The sequence below is a fragment of the Ananas comosus genome, linkage group 8, assembly GCF_001540865.1.
Source record: "Ananas comosus cultivar F153 linkage group 8, ASM154086v1, whole genome shotgun sequence".
Lineage (NCBI taxonomy): Eukaryota > Viridiplantae > Streptophyta > Magnoliopsida > Poales > Bromeliaceae > Ananas > Ananas comosus.
This window is the reverse complement of record NC_033628.1, coordinates 5200805-5225864: the sequence shown is the minus strand read 5'-3', so window position 1 is coordinate 5225864 and position 25060 is coordinate 5200805. Positions and strand designations below refer to the sequence as shown.

Below are 25060 nucleotides of genomic sequence, written 5' to 3'. Positions count from 1 at the left end.
TTCTGCCGCCGCCACCCCCTGCCGCATCTCCTCTCCTCCTCCTCCTCCGACGATACTGCCGCACCCCGCCTCGTCCAGTTCTCCGCCTCCCTACACGGTGGTTCCTTACACGATCTCGGAGATCTTATACCACGGCGACCTGTTAGTAAAAAAGATAGAAAGGAAAAATACGATAAATCATTTATCGTATTTGAACACAGTAAATATTTTATTGTATTCAACATAAACTCCACTTCTAATATGACACTTACGTGACGCTCATATTGAAAAAATGTGATCAATTTTATAAATATAAATTTTATAAAACTATTTAAAAAAAAATTTGTTAAGAAACTAAATGCAAAAAAAAAGAAAGAAATTAAAAAAAGTATGTCCAAACGATACATTTTTTAAAAAAACAATATTTTTTAACAATTATATATAATAATTTTTTATATTATTTATATTTATTTTTTATTTTATATTTGATTTCTCTAAAAAAAAATTATTGTGGCGGTAGGCTGCAGTCGCCGCTATGGTCCTACAGCTAAAATCAGCTTTAATCAGCAATGACGTAAGTCACTCCGCACTCCTTCCTCGCACTCTTCATTCATTCCTTTATCAGCAATTACAACACTCCCTCTCCTTCCTCCAAACCTTCCTCTCTCTCCCTATATCTCTCTCTCTCTCTCTCTCTCTCTATATATATATATGAAGTTATTAACTGATCAGCCGCCTGATCCTCTTCAATTCCAAACCTGCGCCGTCCCTTCCTCCTTGTAATTCTGTCGTCTCTCTTAATTCTCTCCCCTCGTCGGAACAAGAGTTGTTCGATCGCCATGCAGCAACCGACGTCGACGGAGGCCGCCGAGAACATCGTGATTGTCGGCGCCGGCATCGCCGGCCTCGCCACTGCGCTCGGTCTGCACAGGTGAGCCCTCTACATCTCCATCTCCCCACTCTTTAGTTATAGTAACCCATTTTGTGCTACTGCTAATTTTTAACATATATTCTAGTCGAGCTTCACTCTAATTCTCAAACGTACTCTTTTATTCGATATTCGTACTTTTACATTTAAGAGAGTGTTTGGTTGGACCAAAAATCATGAAAATAAATTTTTATTAAAAACTTTGGTGAAAAAAAAGCTCCATCTTTTATAGTGGTTGGTTTGTAGAAAAAAAAAAAATATATATATAAGTATTTGTTTGGATGAAAAAATAATAATAATATTTGTCTGCTTCGATGGAAAACAACGAATAGAAAAAAATTTACGCAGGTTGAATTCTTGTTTTGTGCCGAAAATATGCCGAAAATGAAAACATTTTATTTTTTTTCAAATCTATAAAAATAATTTTTGATTTTCTTTTACGACTATACATACATATGAAAATTAATTTTTCAAATCAAAAAATAATTTTTAGTAAATTTTATGGCCAATGAAACACATCCTTATACATGGCTAGGGTGTAATGTGGGCTGTGCCGGGCCGTATTTTTCGGGCCGAAACGGGTTAGTGGTTTGCCGGCCCAACCCGGTTTCAATTTCGGGCCATGCCGGGCCAGGCCCGAGCCCCCTAGCCTCTTGCCCGGCACGGCCCTTCGGCCCGGAATGCACGGGCCGGGCCTGGCCGGGCTTTGGGCTGCCTCTTAAAATATTTATTTTTAATTTTTTTAAAAAAAATTAGTTTAAATTTGATTAAATCATTTAAAAATTTTATAAAAATAATTATAATATAGTAAATATTTAATTTTAAAAAAAATAATAAATTTGTATTATTTTTTTTTGAAAACAAAATTAACGGAGGCGGGAGGTGCCGGGGTTTTCCAAAGGAGGTAGGGTTTTCGGGGAGGAGGGGTTCTCGGAGTAGGTTGCCGGGAAGGAGGTCTGCCTGTAGGGGGCGCCGGGGGAGAAGGTCGGGGAGGTGGAGGGGGATGGCCGGACGGGGTGGGGCCTTGGATTTGAGGGCCGGGGCCGAGGCCTTAGGTGCTGGAGCCGGGGCCAGGGAGGCGCCATGGGCGTCTGTCCTCAAGCTCCTGGGGAGGAGGAGGGCCTCCCTCCTCCCCAGGAGCTTAGGCCCTTGCTTTGGGCCTTAGGGGTCCGGGTCGTCCTGGCCCGGCTGGCACGGTCCAAACGGGCCGTGCCGTGCCCAGCCGCCCGCCTCTCCTAGGCCCGGCATACTCAAGGCCATTTCGGGCCGTGTCGTGCCGGGTCGTCTGGCCACAAAGGCGCGGCCCAGCACGGCCCGGAGGTTCGAGCCGGACTGGCCCGGCACGGGTGCTACAGTGCTGTAGCTCGGCTCGAGGAGTGCCGGGCCGGGCAGCCCATTTATCCAATTTTTTTTTTTTTTTTGAGAGATCCATTTATCCAATTTTTACTTAAAAAGAAAAGCATAGAGACCAAACTAATTATGGTTTTCATTCATCACATGCTTTTTAATCATCTCATAGTTTTGATCCAGCCAACTATCGCAGTTTTACCCCTTTTATAGAATTTGAACTCAAAGATAAATCTCTATAAAAATATATTTTAGATATAAAAATATAATTTTTTATATTTATTTTAATAATTAATATATATTAATAATTTTATTTAATATCTAGTATATTAAATAGCCGGGTTTTGTTTCTCAGTCTTGTACGGAATTCAATTTTTATTTTAATTCAGCTTCGAATTTTGAACTTTTATACCCAATCAGGTTTTGGTACAATTTTGAGTTTTGATTTTTATTCAAATTCGATCTTAGGTTTTCAAAAACCGTTCTGAACCAAAATATTGCGTCTCTATAAATATCTACTTTCGCACTTCGCCTCATGTTTATATATTAATACTAAATACTTATACCTCGTGATCTAGGGACCTAGAATTGATTTTTATCTTGTCAAATTTTTTTAATAATAAAAGGATAGAAAACTCCCTGTCAATAACCACTTTTTTACTTTCCCTCCTGTTATTTAAAAATTTGCATTTTGCCCTCTTAAAAAATAAAAAATGTTCATTTTGGCTCCCGCCATTAATGTTACGTTAGGGTTCCCTTTATATCCTATTATTATATTTTTTTTATACCCAAAAATATCCTTGAAATCCTCATCTCAAATGCGCCTCCTCCCTCCTCATCAACGTCCTCGACTTTGCCACCTCGTCCTCCTCCGTCGCTTCGCCCTCGCCCACCCCTCCGTTCGCACCGACACACACACCGTTGCCTTCCTCCACTGCTAGCCCTTGCCCCCGCCCTCGGCCATCTCTCGGTCCACGCGCACCCCGATCTCCTCCCTACCGTTGTCGAAATGGAGGGGCAGCAAGGATGCAGAAGAAGCAGGGGAGTAGGTGAAGGAAATAGAGTCGGAGTCTGGGTCGAGGGAGGCGCAAAGGATGGTGGAGGAGAGGCTGCGGATGAGCAAAATTAGGGAGGAGATGAAGAGAGTGAGGGGCAATTTGATCATTTTGTCATCACAATTAACACAGTACTCCCTATGAATATTTTTTTATTTTAAGGGGACAAAGTGTAGGTTTTTAAATGGGGGGAGGTGAAAAATCCGGTTTTGATTGGAGAATTTTCTGTAATTTAGCCATAAAAATTAAAAGCTTTTTTTTAAATCCTAGGATCCATTAGTGCAAGGTATACGCGTCCCTTTGGGGTGTACAAGTAGCATTTTTTTTTTTTATTGACATGTTCCTCCACTTCGGAATTTTCTAAGTTAAGTGAGTTTCACCAATTAAATTGAAAACTTTATTAACGATAAAATTTAGAAAGTTTCGATAAATATCTATTTTTGTACTCACACGTCTTTTTAAAAATCTCTATTTTACCTTCTAAAAATTTAAAGTTATAGCAGTTAACCTAATGGCATTATTGTTCCATCACTATTTCACGCATAAATATGTGTTATAACCAAGTAACTTATTAAAATACTCTTTATATTCTTACAAATGAATAAAAATCTTTTATATTCTCTCAATTGATATAACTTTACGAAAGCGATCTCAATACTATCTTCTAATTATTATTATTATTTTTTATCTTTTCATCATCTGTGAGGGTAAAATGAGTATATTAGTAGTTATCAGTTGCACCATACAGTATACACATAAGACGGTGACAACATAGTAACAGCGTTGGGGGTTTGCAGGCAGGGCATTAGAAGCGTGGTGTTGGAGTCGTCACCGACGCTGCGAGCTGCGGGGTTTGCGTTCACGACATGGACGAACGCATGGAGGGCGCTCGACGCTCTCGGTGTAGGCGACACCATCAGGGCCCACCACCTTCGAGGCCAGAGGTACTATTATACTGACTACTACTACACGTTATATAGCACTCTTGGAACGCGTCTATGAACTAATCAAAGCTCTCTTCATCATAATGCCAACATATCAACAATATATGAGGAAAATCTTGTGGCTTGATATGTAATAGTAAGGATCTCAAACCTACATGCTTAAGTTTTTGGCTCAGATTATTTCTATTACATATATCACATTCTTGAATTAACCATATATAGACTTTGGTTGGATCGAAAATCTCCTATCAATTCGCATTAAAGCTGATTTTTGGACAATCTTAATCCACTCATGTAAGTCGTGTGGTGATTCCTGTAAGCATGACGAATTCGTGGAGAAGTTGTGAGAACACAACATAACGATTTGGTGCACCCTAGAAATTGGAAACCTACATCTTAGTATCATACTTTTGACTTAGAATAATGATTTGTATGCTATCAAAGTGACAAACTGACGAGCATCAGTATTACTCCCTTTCATAGACAAATTTTTGGTGGGAATAGTGACAATCAGAATAGTGCTTATCTGTTCTCCTACAAGAACTTGTATCTTTGTATAGCTAAGTTGGGCATCTGAGTTGCTATGGTTGAGACAATAAGCATACCATCCAATATTTATAATTGTACTTTATGTAGCATGTGGGCTTGTATAACCCAAAAGCCTTGTAATGCTGTTTTTATACAATTTTTCTGGTCCATACCATGGCTAGTGGTGTTAGCACTGATGATTTATAATTTTAAATTTCTTCTTCACCAAGAAGAATGCTTCCCCAGCTGATAGCTGTAAATCAATAGGTGATAAGTTTCATCAATATGCATGTGATAATTTTCTTTTTTTTTTCCCCTTAAACTTTATTGCTAAATACTGGCTAGAGTTTTAAGTTCTTGTTTCTGATGTCATCTGGGAGCCACATCTTTTTCCTAACAAAGTTGGTCATCTCAGCTACTCTCTCTCTAGCACAAGGAGTTAAAAAGATTCTAGATTTGTGCACATAAAAAGCCACTTCCCTTGTTTTATGGCCACATGGTTTAAGTGCTACTAAGCCAAACATTAATTGTATGTTTAAAGAGATGGACGATAAGGGAAATTCAAATATTGTAGCTTAGCAAATTCGCACTCAACTATGAAGCCAAGGAGGAAATTTAGTAAGCTTTCAAGGTCTATGAAATTCTCATCATAATCTACCTTTTTGTTCGCTTTTCTCTTGTATAGCATTTTTTGTTAACTCTATATCTCCATGCTTAGTTTCCTCGATGCCTGGTTTGTGATTTTCGGCTCAGTCAAGTTTGGGAGAGTTCTCACGACAAGAGTGAACAATGCAGTCGCTTTTATTTTTTACTACATTGTTGTGCACCAAAGACGTGTAAATGAGGAATTCTATTGGTTCAAATCAGTACAATAAAAGGTCTTTTTTGGCTATAGAATCAAAGGTAATATAACTACTAATAAGATTCCTAGCATTTGTATGATAATATAAAATATTAAGCTATCTGTAATCACTAATAAGGTGTACTATCGGTTAAGCTTTTAACTAGTTATGACACAATATGGAAGTCCGGTGACATCTTATTGTTTGGTACCTTTTGTTTAGTTCATAGTAAGTGACTTGTTTAATTTGCTAGATTTGTTTTATTTCATTTTCTATACACAAATAGGATCTACTTCAAAGGCTAGTTAAAGTTGTTTATTTATTCTTGCAGGTTGGTCGTTAAGTCTGCATCTAGTGGCGAAACTGCTACGAAATTGAATTTAATGGCTCAAGGAAGAAGGTGAGTAATACGTTGGCGAGTTTATACCCTTGCAAATTGTGAAGCGAATTTGTTGAACGCATGATTAAAAGACTTTCGGTATTTTTTTCCCTTGCACTTTTAAACACTTGATTGGTTAACTAATGCGATTGCATGATTATTCGATGCAGTGGAATGCATGAAATTTATTGTGTGAAGAGGAACTTTTTGTTAGAAACCTTGGAGGAGGAGCTACCTAGAGGCACCATTAGATACTCATCAAAGATCGTCTCGATAGAGGAGGATGGCAACATAAAGCTCGTACATTTGGCTGATGGATCCATAATCAGAACGAAGGTACTTAAATAGTATAATGTGCAGATGATATCCAAAAAAATATAAAAATGTAGAACTAAATTAGAAGCATAATTAGTTTGAATCTGTTTATTTATTTTTTTTAATGACTATTTTCTGGGTAACAGGTACTGATAGGGTGTGATGGAGTAAATTCAATTGTAGCAAAATGGTTGGGTCTGAAGAAGCCATCCTTCTCAGGGCGTTCTGCTACTAGAGGTCTTGCGGAGTTCCCAAATGGCCATGGGTTTCAACCTGAATTTTTGCAGCTCTTTGGCGAGGGATTTCGCGCAGGTTTATTGCCCTGTTCAGAGCAAAGTTTATACTGGTTCTTCACATGGACTCCTTCTGCTGACGGTATGATTGTTTTTTTTTTTTTTTTTTTTTTTTTCCGTTGTGTATGCAATAATCTATGGTTACACAAATATGTACAGATGTTAGAAGATACTTGTTTTTCCAAAAAGTCCCTTCACTTGTTTTTCATTTCACTACCTTTCATTCAAATCTTAATTGTGTTTGTACTCTTTTTGATGCAATGTTTTGTAATCTAACAGTATACTTTACTAGTTGGTGGAATATTTTGTATAGTCATTTCAAAATGCAATGTAGGTGAGGTATTAATTTGTTTTAAAAGTTTTAACTTTCCGTTAAAATTACTGCTGCATGGTTTTGTAGACCATAGTAGTGAGATGAAATTTCTTTTACGATGCCATTTCTTTCATTAAATAAATTGCGTCATATTTCATCATCGATAGAAAAATTTGAATTTATTGTTTATTTATTGAACAGAAAAAGAGGTGGAGGAAAACACGAGCAAAATGAGAGAATATGTTCTGAAGAAGCTTAAGCATGCGAAAGTCCCTGATGAGGTGATACAAGTCATCGAAGTTAGCGAAATGAGTGATGTGGTCTCATCTCCTCTTAGGTATCGATCTCCCGTCTCTTTACTATATGGCAATATTACTAAAGAAAATGTGTGCGTAGCCGGAGACGCCTTCCACCCGATGACCCCCGACTTAGGTCAGGGCGGTTGCTCGGCGCTTGAAGATAGCGTTGTTCTTGCTCGGTGCTTAGGCGAAGCCATCCGCGGGGAGGATAAAGGAGGTAAAAAGGGAGAATATGAGAGAATTAAGGACGGATTGAAGAAGTACGCCGAGAACAGGAGATGGAGGGGCATTCAATTGATTGTGACAGCTTATGTCATCGGTTTTATTCAGCAAAGTGATAACGCATTCATAGGCTTTTTGAGGGAGAAGATTTTGTCAGGAATAATGGCCAAAACGCTGATGAAGATGGGCGACTATGACTGTGGCAAGCTGTAAAATTAGTTACCACTGCTGTACTCCCCTCCCATCTTGATTTTGAAACTTTGTAAACCGTAGCTTTTGGTGATGTTTTATTTGTATTGTTGACTGTCGATGTCTTGTTGTTGTAATGTTAATTGAAACGTAAGTTAATAAATGCAAAAAAAGAGAATCCAATATCTTTCTCATTCCTGCAGCCTCGTGACAAAATGAACATATTTTAACTTATTCTCTTGTTAACCTGCAGATGTAAAAACTACAGCCACTTATAATAAAAGAGAGTTGCTGGTGTTAAACAGAGTATCTGAATGATGAGTTATATTAATTATCTTTGTTAACTAATTTACTGCTGCTCATTCTTTCTGAGATCTATCTTATTGGCCGAAAACTAAGTATAACGAGAGCATCAATGTATAATCAAGAATTGAGCTCCTATGCTTTTAAAAGTACCAAGTTATTGGTGCTTGTAGATTTTTAGCCATTGAATTAAGAGATATGCGGTTAGGATGATGTGGGTTCCTTAGGGTTGAGTCGGTGGTTGGTTGAATAGTATAATCTAATGGTTGAAAATGATCCGAGAAGTGGATCTAACGGTAAAAAACTTACAAGCACCAAGTGTTTGGTGCTTTCACAAGCACCATAGCTGGGCTCGTATAATCAAATATTCATTGTCAAGATATCGCTTTGCTGTGTTGTTTTTCGGTGGAATTAATATGGCGTCCGTACGTAGATACGAGTTAATAGGATTTCAGTAAAGCTAGCAAGTAACAGATGGACGATGGCGGTCAGATCTGATGCTGTTAATTAGTTTCCACGGGCATCAGAATTTATTGTGAGAATATTAATTAACCAAGAGCTAGGAGTCGCATTTAAGCCCAAGCCTAGCCCAGCTAAGATGTTTGTCTGTATATATTCTATTAATTATGACATGATTATATGTATAAATTTTTACAAACTTGTATTCATTTTTTATATAAATAATATTTATATATTTTCATTTATTTATAAATAAAATAATATTTAGGTTAAACATGAAAGGGGGTTCAGCACATGTATTTAAGCTTAATTCAAACCCACTGAGTTTAAGTGTTGGATTGTATATGTCTTAATTATATGTCAGGCACAGATAGTGCAGAGTCGGAATACTTTCTACGTGTTCGTTCGGACATACAGCTTAAACTTTCATGGTCAGTTTTCAGATCCTATCAAAATTAATCGAATGGCCCAGATTAGGATGCGAACTAAAGAGGCTATAAATATAGAGCGAGGGAAAGGCTGAAAAAGGACCACCAATCAATTCTCAACCAAACAGAGTAAGCCTAGCTAGTTTCCATGCCACCAGCGTTGAAGTAGCCATAACGTAGTCTGCAGGAATGGCCTTAGTAGCTTTTGGGTGGGGTGAAGTCGGCCTTCATCTTCGTCGGTCTTCATCTTCGTCGCCAATCATCATATTTTTCATCCTCATCTTCAGATTTTATCTTTATCTCTAGCAATCAAAATGATTAAACATCATGCACATGATCAGCAGGCCGAAACTCCTGAGTTTCAGACAAAGTTTTGCATACCTTAAGATTTCAAGCTTTTTGCATCTCTTTAAGGAGATAAATCCAAATCTTTTTTTTTTTTTGAAAATCTTGACTCTAGAGGATACCAGACCAGCCACAAATATAGGAAACCCACTGTTCACACGAACAGAATCTCTTCTATATTTGTACGGCATCGCACAAGTACAAGATACAACCATAAATATGCACAAATCATGTATACATTCACCACATCACAATATTACGATTTACATTCAATCAATCACAATGTTACAATGTTTCATTTATAAATTTACATCTATTATTTAAAAACGTTTCCCACCTGAAAACTCATTTTGAAATATTAGAATCACGAAAAGCAAATTTTTTTTTTTTAAACCGTTTTCCACACGAAAACTTTTTCTTTAAAAAACAGACTACCACGAGAGTTAGAAAACCATTTCCATAAATCCACATGAAAACCACAAATACTTTTATTTAATTTTCAAAGCCATAATATGAATGAAATAATAACCAAGTTAATTAAGGATAAACTGAACCGCGATAGTCTAATTCATTATTCAAAGCAAAAGAGCGATGGGTCTAGAACTGATGATAATCAAGCCGAGAACTCTACTCTCATTACGTGCGTGCCTCACGCCTCATCCCGACTCAGACCTCCAACGTCACCTGAAATGGAGGGGTGAGAAACCAACAACAGATCTCCCAGTGGGTACAGCAAGCCGACGAGAGCAAGTGTACTCACTGGTAACCAAAAAGTAACTAGGAACAACGATACAGTAGCAAAGTAAAGTAAGGAAACAAGGTATATAAATGCAACTACCGCTATTGTACATCAATATGCGTCAATCGGACAATCAGTCCGAAGTATCCAATCCAGAATTCGCCATATCGATTAAGGATCTCAAGCAAATGCCACGCCGCTCTAATGGCATATGACCCTAGTATAAGCTCCTGGGATCACGGGTCGGAAGTCCGACCACTTTTCGGAACTTGCGGTGGCCAAACAGCTAGGGTACGTGAAATGCGTACGAGTAGTGGCGATCGATCCAAATACGATCAGTAGTCGTCAGCAAGTAGCCATCAATCAACCCCTCAGGGTGAACCGACCGAATAGGTCATCAATCAAAGTCTCAAACCAACCAACTAGGTCACATTAATGTCATGTCATGAACCGAGATAATCATCAACCGCTCTACTCCTAAATCATGATAGTCAGATATAGAGATACAACTGAGTAGAGTAACAAGTAATGATGTCACATGGTGCTAGGCTCAACAATATTGGTAATGCGAGAAACATAAAGACAGAGGGTGGAGGGAACGTCACTATGCGTGCACCACTAGACCGATCGACTACAAATCGAAGTACCCACCTAAATCAGTGTCGCGTCTGTCTCCGAACTATACACGATCGTCAACCGGACCTATGGAGGGTCTACCGAGTCAGTATCCAACCCACTAATTCAAAATACACAATTCACAAACCGCACACATTTTTCCAGAATCGGTTTCCTAAAACCGATCACCGAAACTCGCCATATATCCCGAAAATTACACCGGGATGCCGCCGGGAACTACTAACTGTCCCAGAACTCACCGACTCGTGTCACGAGTCACCCGCTGCCTCAAAACACAATATTTTGGATGTCTTGGCAGCAAACACAAGGTCTCACATCAAAACGATTATTGTCGGATAATCGTTCCGATCCGGGCTCCCGGAAGTGTCGATTTCGATACCAGAACCTACCGTGGCTCACCCGTCGCCTCCGAACTGTCAGAATGATGATGGTGACCAGCCAACAAGGCTCAGTGACAAAATACAAGGCATTCTAATACCGTTGGATGAAATCCAAACCGAAACTGCATTTCACCAGTGATTTTCACCAAAAAACGTACCGAAATCGACATTCGATTTTCACGAAGGGCTTCGGACCTTGGACGATCAGTCGAGAGGTCACCTATCACACATACACGCAGCCCACAGCAGCCGCGGGGCAGCATTTTGCATAAAAGCCCGTAATACTACACGTAATCACAATATTTTATGTAAAAAGTGGGGTTTTATGGGCCATTGCCGCAAACCGAGGGTTTCTGAGGTTACCCAAGAAACGGTTGACAGTCTCAACTAGGCAGAGGCTGTGCTCACTATTCGGAGCACCGTGGGTCACTGTGGGAAACGTGGGAGCGACCCAAACTTCAGTGAACAACGTGCACAAGAACAAACCGGGCTGAACTCACAGATCCGGGAGTCACTAACCCCAAATGAGGTAAGCACTGTGATCAGCACTAACCGGGGATCATTGTGCTCACCTCCAAAGGCGCCGAAAAGGTCCCAAGTCATCAAAATAGTGAGGAAAACCCAAAACAACCCAAAATAGCCCTAGTTGTTAACTGCGAGCAGGGGGGTTCCTCATGGCCGGCGGCGGCTCGGCGGCGGCTCGGCTGCGGGGGCGCCGGTGACAGGGGAGGGTGGCCGACCGGGGGAGGGCGGCACTTACGCTGGCGGCGACGGGAGGCGGCGTTGGAGCAACCTGAGCCCGCACCAACCAGTCTCGAGTTCAGGCGGCTTCTCCGGCCACTACGCGGGTTGGGGCGCCTCCGGGTGATGGCGACGGGTCGACAGAGGTCTGAGTAAGGCTGTGGGGCGGCCCTGGGCGGTGGCAGCGTGGGGAAAGGGGTTTAGTGTCACCTCGGCCCGATCCTGCCCAAGATGGCCAGAGGGTTGTTGTAGCCGCGGCGGCAGCGCTCGAGAACGGCGGCAGGGAAAGGCACTGGTGAGTGGCCGGAGGGAGATGGACACTCCACTTGCTCTCGACATGGATGGATAGCCAAGTGAATGCAATGTAAAGGAGTGGGAGAAAGAGAATGTGGGCTTTTCGACGGCCGGAGGTGCACGCCGGTGGCCGGGGTGCGCGCGGCAAGGGCAGGGGAGGGTGGTGAGGCGGCTGGGGAGCTCAGCTCAGGGTGGCAAAGGGCTAGGGTTAGGTTTTTCATCCATGAAACCCTAAAGGTCAATATATACAAAGGTGTAATTTTGCAAATAAATCCACTACTTTGCGATATTTTGTGCCGAGTCCCTCACGGCGCGAGTAAAATGCGCACACACACCACCAAAAGCGGTTTCACGCAATTTGGTACATAAAATGTAGGGACTTCTGCGAAATTTATGTTTTGCCACTTTCAACCCCTTCTCGCTAATCGTGCGATATCAGGAGATCCATTTGTCGAATTTGTGAACGGACTGCGCCAGCGCTTTCGGCACTGCCGAACCATCAAGATCACAATTTTGTTTCACCTGAATTGGTTGCGGATTCGCGAGGAAACTCATCCTCTCACGATCCACCAACACATCACATATATATATACATATTATATATAGAGTCCAGCTGGGATACTATCGGTAGTACCAAAGATTTGGTGCTATCGAGTTTTCCACCGTTAGATTTAACCCTTTGATTATTTTTACTTGTTAGATTATACTATTCAACTAACCACCAACTCAACCCTAGGGGGCCCACATCATCCTAACCGCACGTTTCTCAATCCAAGGGCTAAAAAACTAATAGCACAAATAGCTTGGTGCTATTAATAGTATTCCAGCCTAGTTTTATATATATATATATATATATAGAGGCTACTATGCTATCGGAAGCACGGAGCCTTCCGTGCTTCCACCTCATTTTCGATGTTGTGACTTTCGAATCGTCGATCGGCTCCGTAAACTTGATCTAGAGTATTGGAGTACCTAGAAATAAATTTATTATTTTTCGATATCATTTGCCTAGTGATCGAATGGGCTCAAAATCAATAAATTTCAATGGCCGTAGTGAGCCGTTTGCAAGTTTAACGGTGTAGAAATATCCAAGAGCAACGTGAAATTTTGATAGAAAATTCTTTATACTATAAAACAAGATCAATATCTTTGATTTAAATTAATGTCATATTATTATATTTTGTAAGATTTTATTTCAGCCGTTGATTTTGAGCCCGTTCGTTCACTAGGCAATGATATCGTAAAATCATAAAATTATTTTCTAGGTACTTCAAATACTCTAGATCAAGTTTAACGGAGCCGATCGACGATTCGAAAGTCGCAACATCGAAAACGAGCTAGAAGCACGGAAGCTCCGTGCTTCCGATAGCATAGTAGCCTCACTTATATATATATATATATATATATATATATATATATTATATATATATAGCAGGGCTGCTGTCTCTCAGGAGCACGCAGGCCTTCGTGCTCCTGAGCCGTTCGATGATGGAATTTTCGAATCGACGATCGGCTCCGTTAGACTTGATCTAGCGCATTTGAAGTTTCTAGAAATAATTTTTGCGATTTTTTAATATCATTTCCCTAGTGATCGAAAGGATTCAAAATCTATAATTTTTAATGGTTGAATCTGCCGTTTTCAGTTTAATGGTGTAGAAGAATTCAAATCAAATGAATTTGAACAAAAATTCTTTATACTATCTCAACAAGATCTATATTCTGATCGAAACTTTTAGTGCTATATCACACACTTTTTATAGGATTTTTATTTTCAGGCGTTAAAAATTATTGATTTTGAATCATTTCGATTGCTAGGTAAATGATATCGAAAATCGCAAAATTATTTTCTAGAAACTTCAAATACGCTAGATCAAATTTAACGGAGCCGATCGTCGATTCGGAAACTCCATCATCGAAAACGCTTAGGAGAACGGGAGGCCTCCGTGCTCTGAGAGCACAGCAGCCCTGCTATATAGATATATATATATATATATATTATATATAATATATATATATATATATATATATATATTATTATACTAATATTATAGTTGATCAAGCCAACTATCGATACAACGCTCCGTTGCCACCCATTTGTTTTCGATGATGTAGCTTCCAAATCGACGATCGACACCGTTGAATATGATCTATACCACTTGAAGTGTTTAGAAATCAAATTTCATACATTTCTGATTGTTAGGAGCCGAATTTCCTTCTCTTTGATCCGGTCAAAGATCTTCCTCAGGAAACGCGTCGGGATGCGGAACGGCTATAATTAGTGACCCTTGAAGTTTGCGCCCTTCGACTGGATCAAGCGATTCGGCTGATGAGGGATCGGATTAGCCGAGTTCGAAGACCTTTACTATAGACTCGGTTCGGCTGGAAGAGCCGAATGTACAGAATGCACAAGATTTTGGAGCGGCCGAAGAGCCGAATAGATAGAATACACAGTGACTAGTCGGCTGAAAGAGCCAAATGTCTTTATATATTAAAATGAAGTTGAAAACTCATACAAAACAGAGTGTGCCCGAAGGGCATACAGACTCTAAAAATCTAGATTATAATAGAGTGTGCTCGTGGGGCATACAGACTCCAAAGATCTAACTTAAAAACTACTCCTAGGAAAGTAATAAATGCGGATAAAAAAGATTACATATAGACTACTCCTAGAAAATGATAAATGCAGGAAAGGAAAGTATTGAAAATACGGTGGTCTTCTCGTTCAGGGGAGAGAAAGACCTCTATTACAGGCTTCAAAGTTACTATTTATAATATCTTATCAGCCCACATTATTAGTTGGTTATAGTAGTGGGGGAAGTGGTTTAACCATGATCATGGAAGTTACGCCCCACTTCTCAACCGTTCCCGCCTAAACGCTCTTGACCTTTAGGCGCCTTATTACCGACTCCTGGTGTACCACGTGTCCTTATTTCTTTGGCTCATACGTGGGTTAGGTCGGCGTGTTAATTTTTTGGTATCAACACCGATATTGTTCTCTTATCCATCGAGTGAAAACAAAAATGAACGGCTGAAAATGAATATTCTTTAAAAAATGATAATAGGAGTTTTGTAATCTAGATCAAGAGTATAGATTTTTCTTTAAATAGTTTAAAGAATTTTCTAACAAAAATTCAATTGATTTGGATATCTTTACGCCGTTAAACAAGAAAATGTCTCATATCGACCATTAAAATTACAAAATTTGAAACCCTTTGATCATTTGGCAAATGATGTCGAAAAGATTTGAAAATTGATTTCTAAACACTTCAAGTAGTATAGATCATGTTCAACGGTGCCGATCATCGATTTGAGGCTCTATCATCGAAAACAAATGGGTGGCAATGAAGCCCATTTGCTATCGATAGTATTCTAGCTCAACTCTCTCTCTCTATATATATAATAGAGCTACTATACTATCAGAAGCATAAGATAGTTGGTGCATCCAATTTTTTAGCCCTTAGATCAACCCTATTGATTATTTCTAACCATTGGATTAATATTATTAACCAATGGGGACCACTCAACCCTAAGCGGACCGCTATCATCCCTACCGTAGAATCTTTGATCCAAAGGCTAAAAAATCGGAAGCATGAACTACTTTATGCATCCGATAGCATAGAATATATATATATATATATATATATAGGGTCCGACTACTATACTATTATGAGTACGATCGCCCTCATACTCATAAGTTATTTTCGATGATAGAGCTTCCGAATTAACGATCCACACCGTTAAATGTTATTTACAGCATTTAAAACTTCTAGAAATCAAATTTTATAATTTTTCGACATCATTTACCTTACGATCAAGATGTCACAAATTTGACAATTTTTAACGGCCGGTATGGGATACTTGCTAGTTTAACGGTGTAAAAGAATCGGAATTTATTTAATTTTTGATAGAAAATTCTATTCACTATATAGATAAAGATCAATAACTCCGATCTTGAATTGAAGGATCCGATCATCCTTTTTTAGGACGTTGTTCGATTTTGACCGTTCATTTTATGCCCACTTGATGGACTTTATTATGATTTCGAAAATTTACGAAATTTATTTTCTAGAAGTTTTAAATACTCTAGATCATATTTAACGGAGTGGATCGTTGATTCGGAAGCTCCATCATTGAAAACAACTTATGAGTACGAGGGCTCCAATACTCATAATAGTATAGTAGCCATGGCCTATATATATATATATATATATATATATATAAAATTCAATTTAAATCAATTTTCAAATTCAAATTCTAAATTTCCCTTGATTTAAAAGTTCCAGTTATTACAATGGGTAAATAATTGCTAGAATTTTCCGTAATTGATTTGGGAGTTGCTAAAATTGCTATAGAATCAAATCATAAATTGTCAAAAATGGGAAAGTTGGTAACACTAGGGATGGGGATTTAACACATTAGAATAATGCGGGAACTTAAACCGTTAAATGTTCAAAGTGGTGGTCGAATCCACGAGCGCCCGGAATGGAGTTTAGAACTAGCTATAGAGTACCATATTAGCCAAAAGATCGATCTGATAGGAAATGAGCCTAGAAACATACTTAACAGGAAGTCACAATAAGCACGTAATAAGTTTCATGCGGATGCCATCAAAGACTGTTTTGTCCGATTCGTTGTTGCTTAAATGAATTAATATTATGACATGCTATTACTACTATAATTTTGCAACAAGTCATTGTTCATAAGCCGAAAGTTGGATCGTTTCGTTTGTCTACTCCCAATTAGATAGTTATTTTTAAATCTGTCACATGCTACTTAAATTTGCTGAGCGAGGTAAACCACTCGGTGCTACTTTTTAATAGTTATCATATCCAATGGACTTAACTTTTACTGGTAAATAGATTCTTTTCCCTTGTATTTGGACAGAGAGGTTTCACAGCTGTTATAGTTGGTCTATCTAGTATTTTGGTCTAGGTATCTACTTTTATTGATTTCTTAACAACATTGACTTGGAACTAGTAGGATTCAGATAATGAGATCTCATTCATATTTGTAGATTGTCTCCTTTTTATTCAATTTCTCACAATAACAGAAGCGGAATAGTAAGGTGGAAAGTATCATGAGCTGAGAAACATGGTTTTACAATATAATTTATACTAATCCAAAATTTCCCCAAACAGACTTATCACTTATACGATACAATAAAAGGTTCACCATAACCTATTTTACTCCATGGCCATGCTCTCTTAAGCTGATTTCTTGTAACGTATCGAAACCTCGATAGAAAATAGCGAACTTTAGCCAAATTGACTAAAGTATGCGAATGGATTAATTGGGCGGGTTTCAATTAACCTACCAAGAGTGTTGGAAGGGTCAAAGTCGAGTCCCGAGAGTGTTAAACAAATTTTAGTATTGCTCGGCGCGATTTATAAATGAACAACGTGAAAAAAATGGTTGGGTAAGTTCTATTTAGCATTCCAACAAGGTTGGAAGGGCTAAAAATGAGTTTAAGAAGTGTTAGAAAGGTTTTAGCATTGATCGGTGCGAAATAGAATTGAAAACGGGGAAAAACTAACATTCTGGGCAAAGTATACCGGTACAACCATCGAGTTGTCACCGGTACAGCCCTGCAGCTCGAGAAGAGATTGCTCTCGGGTTTGATTTTTCGCGAAAATGTACCGGTACACCCCTGGTGTGTACCGGTACACTTTGGTAAAATCCGAGGAGTTTGCTCTCAGGTTGCCTCTGCACAGAAAATGTACCGGTACAAAATACCGTGTACCGGTACACTTTGGTCTTGCAGCAACAATGAAATCTGCTGCAAATAGAAAGAAGTGGAGGGTTTTTTTGTAATTGTGACAATATGTTAATACCCCAAACACCCTCCCCTCTCTCTTTCACAGCCCACACCTCACTCCCTCTCATTTTTCTCTTTCTCTCTCTAGAAATCTCTCCAAGGAGCAAGGAGAGGAAGGAGAAGAAGGGTTTTTGAAAGAGTTTTGGTGGTTTTGAAGGCTTGGGATCTCTCCAACAAGAAGGACCTTGGAGAGCTTTGGGCTAAGGTGAGTTGTTTTGTGACAATAGGTATAGGGTTTGGGTTTATGCCCTAGAAAATTAGGTTTTGATCTTCTAATGAGTATAGAAACCTAGTAATGGCTTAGAACACATGAAAACCATAGTTTTCTTCAAGTGCTCTAATGGTGGATTTTTAGGGTTTGCATTCTAAACCCTAGAAATGGTTTAGATAGTCCTAAATGAGCTTCTAGATGTTGGACAAGCTCTCTTTTGCTTATATTAGAGATCAAAACCTAGGATTGAGCAAACGGTGTTGTTAGGGCACCAAATTTGGGGCTTTTGCCCTAGGGAGTTTCTAAGGCAAATTGACCTTTTAGAAACCTAATTGGGGGTACTCCCGACGCGTGGGGCAACTCCGTTTGGCGTTACGAAAATGTCTAGATAAGGTTATTGAAAAAAAAAACCTAATCTGGCTTCGTTTTGCCGCAGGCGAGAAAGTAGGTGCCCTAAAATCTCAAGAATTGAACCGTAGCCTTCTTACAACCATCAAAGGTGGGTGGTGCATTCCGAAGACCTCGGAATTCCTTTTATATCTAAAGTGTCATATTTGAGTATATGTGTATTGAGCATAAAATTGCATAGTAGGGTTATATGTGAGCATTTCATTGCATGTTGTGAGTACAAATGCATGTGAGTTACTTGCGAGAAAGTGACAATTTTATAAACCCTATTTATGCATGACAAGTGACAAGAACTTAGTGGACTTAGTAAACAAATGTGACATCTTGACATAGAAGTAGAAAGTGATATTGATAGTCGAGAATGCTAGAGTTGGAACACTTAGAAAACAAGTGTGGCATGTGTACAAGAACATAGTAATGTATATGACACAAGTGAAAGTAAAGAAGTAAAGGTGTGATAGTGACATTATGACAATTTCAATCTTAGAGTTAAGGGTCATAGTGCATGACTTTCTTATAGTTAAGGAATGGATTGAACTTGACATCCTTATAGTTAAGGATTGGATTATATTCGCCTCTAAGTCCTTGCTCGAGGGTGGAGCTCCCCCTCGGGCGATGTGCTCCGAAGTTGTCATCACTCCGTGTAGTAGTCTCCCCAGAGGACTGTCCCGTCGGGTGTAGTAGTCTCCCTGATACTTGGGATTTGAGTTGGTGAGTCTATTGTGGGCGAAACCTACGGGCTAGCCTAGAGATTGGGTTCTGAGCAGTGACCTTGCATTCACCATGAGTACTATATTGAGCATAGCATTATTTATTGTTCAGGCATATTAGCTGCTTTTGCTTTAGCTTGATTACTATCTATCTATTCTTCTATTATGCCTGATTTGGACCTAGTGGAAAAGTCGGCGTGGTCGGTTGCCGAACCCACTGGAAACTTTGTTATAGTTCTCACACCCCATTTTTCACAGAGCCGGAACCGAGCGAGCCGGCGGACGACCGCGGTAAGGGCATCCTGCCCTAGATAGAGACCTTCCGAGTGGGTTTTCATTTTGTAGTTGCATACCTTTATACATCACCTTTTGTATTTTGATAACTATAGATGTTAAAGGAAAAAGAATATGAATGTTGTTAAAGATTTTATATTTAAATGCAAAAACTTATATTTTGAGATCATGTCATGTAAAAGAGAAGAAATGATGCAAAAATATAAATGATTTTCTAAGTGTAGTTTATTACTTTCACTATTGGCAATTGCTTGCCCTCGTGCAAGCCATTGTGTATGCTTCCGTTTTGTGCAAAATTCATACTCTATTTGTACAGGATGTTGAGCCTTGGGCGGACATAGGAGACTCTGTCCATTCGGCGTCTGTTCGACGCGCCTGAACCGGCCAAAAGGATCGGGCTCGGGGCGTGACATTTCTGTGATCATATGAGGTTAATTGAAACTACAATGACTGTTTTTCTCTAATTTTTTGGGTGGAGGCAGAATGTACTACGTTTTCTACTTTTGTATTACCACTTTTCTACTTTTACGTAATGTGATTGTCAAAATCTCACTAGGACCAAGCTGTTGCTAATCACAAGTCATACATCACAGGATCGTGTACGAACTGAAAGCTACTAATCTGCCATCATGCACCATCAAAATTTCATCACCGACAAGGCACATGTACTCTAGCAAGTAGGATTTTACTCTATTTGTACTTCTGATGGATATTCACAATTTGATTAGCTATTTCTCTTGTTGATAATTCTTGCAGGTTGTAATAGATGTTGGATGTGGCACTGGAGTACTTTCTATAGTTTGTGCTCTTGCTGGTGCTAGGCGGGTAATTGCCACTGCTAAAACATTATAGTTCCCTCTGTTATCAAGGTTATTTTTTTTAGTTCTATAGGTTTCTGTCCACTTATGTTACATCAGCAGGTTTTATGTTTTATTTCTTTTTTGTTCTCTTTTCTCTTTTCACAAAAAGTGCTCAACATGTTGTCAGGTATACGGAGTAAATGTGAGTTTTATTGCAACTCAGGTACCTTTTGTTAATTTTATTCTACTTATTAATATGACCGACATCTCTATCCAAAATTCTGAACAAGTTCATATGTTGGAAAAAATACTGATTCTGGCTACGGTGTTTTTTTTTTTCAAATTCTGATTTATGCCTTTCTGGCCAATGGGTTATTTTTAGTGTGATTTGATTTACTAGACAATAACCATTCCATGTTCTTCTCATAAGCAACATTGTTGTTCTCTAGACACAACGGAATCCATAAGTGTACCTCAAATATAAATTCGCTCTCCATTCTCGATTTTGGAAATTAATTTTTTTTTAAGTTGCTTTCCTGGACCTAAATCTGGTGCTTCAAGGTAACACTGTATTTCTTTTCTGTCTACAATATGTTTGCATTATGAATGTGTGATATCATTACCAATCAACTGTCAAAGTATCAATCAACCATCTGTATGGAGCTAGTAGATATATCTGATATTCCAGTTATTCTTGTTGCTTTCTCCTGCATGTTTTGAATGCTTGGATGTGGTTTCACAGATTGGCATCTCATCCCAGATTAGCAATGCAAATTCCTTGTTAATAGAATTGTTTAGCAAATTTTTTTCTAGCGTCCTGGTGTATGCACACAAGCGCGCACATGTGTACATTTGTGTCAACTCGATGTTGTCTGTCGACTGCTTTTATCAATTTGTTTGTTGAGAATGAATTGTTTTTATCTATTTGTATGTTTTGATATATTCTGGCTAAACGAGACGTCGAAGATAATAATTTGTCATACAAGGTTATGGTTTTGCATAGACGAATTGAGGTTTGTTGCTCCTGTTTCCTTGGTAAGAGCTTATATTTGAGATTATTTACTTTTTTTCACTTTATTTCTTGTTTCCTTGCACTCATCTTATTTACCTGTCCTTTGTCTTTTACCTGTACTAAACCTCTTATGTTGTAAATTCGAGCAGCCCTCTATTAGAATCATAAGTAGTGATGAATAGCCTTTCAAAACGGGTCATTTTCGTGTTCAGGATTTCCAAAAGTAAAGCATGTATAGACAATTCTCCCAAATTGAGCTTTCCCTCACTATTAATTTCGTTAGCGATAATTTGCATATAACAAAGATGGCTATTTTTCTCATTCCATTTTTTGTCATTGCTTTTGGACCATTATGACCTGTTCAGATCATCAACATAAAGACATTCTAATTTGTCACAGTTGTCTGCCCTCCAAAATTTCATAAATATAGGCAAGATCTATTTACTGAAGATTCTCTCTTTTCTTACAAACTATAATTTCCTAGTGTGGAAACAGCAAAAGAATGAAATAGGGATGTCGCAGCATGATTCATACTTCATACCAGATTAATATAGAAAAAATGTCAGCCAAAAGTTGAGAGCAGAAAACACTAGTGGTTTGTTTAGTTTTTAGGAGGAGGGCTACTTTTGGCATCTTCTAGTTGGATGAATTGGTTGGACGGAGAGACGCACTCAGTGCAAAAGATAGGTGGGAAATGAAATGTTTTGCACAATCCATTGTACTCATCTGGGATATTTGGATAGTTGGGGGAGGGTGTGGTGGGAGCACCAGAAAGTGGAGTTTTTTTGAAGGAAACACTGCTTGTACAAAGAAATAAAAATGGCTGACATAATATTGACCCACCATTTTGAATGTCAAATGGACCGTTTGGTTTAACACTACCTTGTTATAATATGATAATAAGTCTCCAGTATAGTAGGCTTGATATATAATTGCGCGCCATCAGATGCTTGGATTAGGATATCGGCAGGTGCAATTTATCTGTCTAAACTAGATGAAACACATAGTTTTTATAGACATCCATTTGTGCGTCTTTGATGCATAGTGATTTTTTTAAAATTTTTTGAGATCCACGACTTTTAGGGAGCAACCAGTTTAACATACATTTTTGGAGTACCAGCCAAGAAAACAAGGAAAAGCTCTGGGAGTTTGTCACCAACTTTTTCTCTTTCCTTGTCTTTCCGGTAGTCATAAAATATTCTCACCGATCTCTGTTTACTTTCTCTAAGAATTATTTTTGTTTGTTCTTATGCTTTTTCGTGGTTCATCCTGAAGAATTAGGCTACATACAAGATTACTTACAGAAATATGTGATATTTCTTATGATTATTGAGTACTTCATGTCTAAGTACTTCAAAAATCCTAAATTCAGGATGTCGAGATTGAAGAGACGGTTGATGTCATAATATCTGAATGGATGGGCTACACGCTCCAGTATGAGGTATATCTGATTCAAGTGTATTGTTAAGATTACTCTTGAATTACTAGATTAGTGTATTGTTAAGATTAGATGTGCGTATGTAGCTTCCTGAGAATTACTTATTTTCTTCTGAGGATCTAGGAATCTTATGTATTTATTGCTTGACTGCATAATATGCTGGGCAGTGCAATTTTTGCCAGAGATAAATGGCTCAAACCAGGAGGACTTATTCTTCCTTCTCACGCCTCGGTAATACTAATGCATTATGCTCATTACTTTGCTTTAGTTTAATTATTAGCTGAGGGAAGTTTATTCAGTCCCAGACATCATGCAAGTATGATTTGATGTTCTTGCAACCTTTGTGAAAGATGATCTCCTTCCTTTTATCAAAAGAAAAAGGAAAAGAATCCATCAAGAAAATTTAAGCAACTTTGCTTGACTAACACTTCGTTGTACTTGATAAAGTGGGAGGCAAGAACAACTCTCTAGTCTTCATTTTCGGATAAGCTACAGGAAGCAGTCAATCTTTTTCTTTATCGCAGCTTTACATGGCAGCCGTTACCAATTCTGAACGGTATCATGAGAGCATTCACTTCTGGCATAATGTTTATGGAATTAAAAGTAAGTTGACTATTAATTATGAGTAAATCTTTTCTCTTGTCCATAATAATATTTTTTTGCATGACCAGTTGAGCCTGGTTCAGTACTTCTGCAATATGTCTTCTAGATCATGCTTATCAAGTGGATCATGGACAATACTACGTAGAAATGGAAATTGGAAATGCAATTGCTTCAGATTCATCGATCCTGATGTCATTCACAATGCAGTGTCTGCTTTGATTCCTTTTGCAAAACTAACTGCATTAGAGGAACCTTCCGTTGAGACAATTAAAGGAGAAAATGTTTGACTTGGCCATCGTTGGTGAGTTCAGTCTTCTGATTACTTTTCCAACTACATTTTGTTTGGCTTTTCCCCGCGATATCAGAGTAAAACATGAGTTTGGCTAGTATCTTCCTTGTACTGGTGATAGCATCTTTGATAACTTCGAAGCTTATTTTCTTATTATTATGAGTTTGGCTAGTATATTCCTTTCACCATCAAGTTTCCTCCGACTATTAACTGTTTATGTAAACTTGGGGAGTAGGTTACAGAAGTGGATTGCTATACGGTAAGAGTTCAAGAGGTTAAAACCGTCAGAGCAAAGTGTTAAGTTTTCATCGATGCTGCAAGGTAAAATGTGCTTTCCCTGATTTCTCTTTTCATTTTTACAATCATTTGCACCTTATTTTAGTCCCTCTTTGTATAGAAACATTGAACGCCATATGCCTGGTAGTAGTGGAAAAGATAGCTTTGCTTTCTTGGATTAGAGTACATTGATTTTTCTTGACCTATGTCTCGTATATGAGATAAAGGTCTTGTTGCCATGTGGTGTGTCCATATTGGCGGGTCTTAATTTAAGACGATCCACATAAGATGTAGATTGGGATTTATCCTAATAAGGATAAAGATGAATTATACGTGTAACGACCCAGCCCACTAGCAACAATAACTCGTTGGGTCCAACCACCGACCCAAAATGTTTAAACCCAGTTATTATTACTAGTGTCTAAGTCTCTTATATACCCAATCACATCCCCATTTCTATCCGATGTGGGATTATTGAGGTGTGATAGACTCCCCCAGTTAAGGCCCTGACGTCCTCCAATCGCACACACATCCGATGAGGGATTATTGAGGTGTGACAGACTCCCCCCGTTAAGGCCCTGACGTCCTCCAATCGCACACACAGCCCAAGATCACCTGGCGCTGTGAGACTCGTCTTACTAGCCTTGTAATCCAAATCCTGGCATAGCCGGCTACGTTGTCATTCAGACTCCAGCATAGCTAATCACATTGTCTTTCAAACCCTGGCTCAGCCGAGACTCGCCACACATTTTCGGCTGGTGAACTAGCTCTGATACCAAATGGAACGACCCAGCCCACTAGCAACAATAACTCGTTAGGCCCAACAACTGGCCCAAAATGCTTAAGCCCAGTTATTATTACTAGTATCTAAGTCTCTTATATACCCAATCACATTCCCATTCCTATCCAATGTAGGATTATTGGGGTGTGACAATACGTTTCTTATTAGTTAAGAAACGTATCTTCTAGTGGATATCTATTATGATATCCTAATTCTAATGTCTACGTGGGATTCAGAATATTTTAAGGGGTTCCGTTATTCTATAAATACGTTCTATTTTCTCTCCCGTAACATATATGATACGATCTAATTCGATAATCCACGAAAAAATCTTTATTCTTCTTTCTCTTCTTCCTTTCTGGGATTTCCACCTACGTTCTCGGGTTTTGGAGTGTGGATATAGAAGAGGACTCTGGGAGCCCTCTTCGATTGGCATCCGATTGCAGCCCATCCGTATTCGACGCA

The 25060-nt window shown here is 38.8% G+C and overlaps 1 protein-coding gene and 2 long non-coding RNA genes across 6 annotated transcripts in view; 2 read left to right on the top strand and 1 right to left on the bottom strand.

Annotated features, from left to right (window-relative positions):
• On the top strand, nt 570-7827 carry LOC109714230 (FAD-dependent urate hydroxylase). Its single transcript, XM_020238746.1, has 6 exons — nt 570-910; nt 4107-4253; nt 5955-6023; nt 6173-6338; nt 6464-6692; nt 7125-7827. Exons 1-6 carry the CDS (start codon nt 819-821, stop codon nt 7655-7657), a joined length of 1236 nt encoding a protein of 411 aa, XP_020094335.1. The 5' UTR covers nt 570-818; the 3' UTR covers nt 7658-7827.
• LOC109714231 overlaps nt 9467-25060 on the bottom strand; it is a 32146-nt gene continuing 16552 nt past the window's right edge. The window contains exon 5 of one of the 2 annotated variants that reach the window (XR_002217270.1): nt 9467-9852. This is a non-coding gene — a long non-coding RNA (uncharacterized LOC109714231). The remainder of the gene's footprint in view (nt 9853-25060) is intronic. The other variant, XR_002217271.1, reaches the window with a different exon arrangement.
• Nucleotides 22190-23859, top strand: LOC109714232. 3 transcript variants are annotated; one of them, XR_002217273.1, is made up of 6 exons: nt 22190-22392; nt 22581-22649; nt 22814-22877; nt 23171-23249; nt 23318-23550; nt 23774-23859. It is a non-coding gene; the product is annotated as an uncharacterized LOC109714232 (long non-coding RNA). The 3 variants fall into 3 exon arrangements; XR_002217274.1 differs by having other exon boundaries at nt 22190-22649; nt 23333-23550; XR_002217272.1 differs by having other exon boundaries at nt 22190-22649.

Coding starts and splice junctions, on each gene's coding strand:
- LOC109714230 (XM_020238746.1), top strand. CDS start 819: ATGCAGCAACCGACGTCGACGGAGGCCGCCGAGAACATCGTGATTGTC. Junction 4,254..5,954: donor CACCACCTTCGAGGCCAGAG/GTACTATTATAC, acceptor TTATTCTTGCAG/GTTGGTCGTTAAGTCTGCAT. Junction 6,693..7,124: donor ATGGACTCCTTCTGCTGACG/GTATGATTGTTT, acceptor TTTATTGAACAG/AAAAAGAGGTGGAGGAAAAC.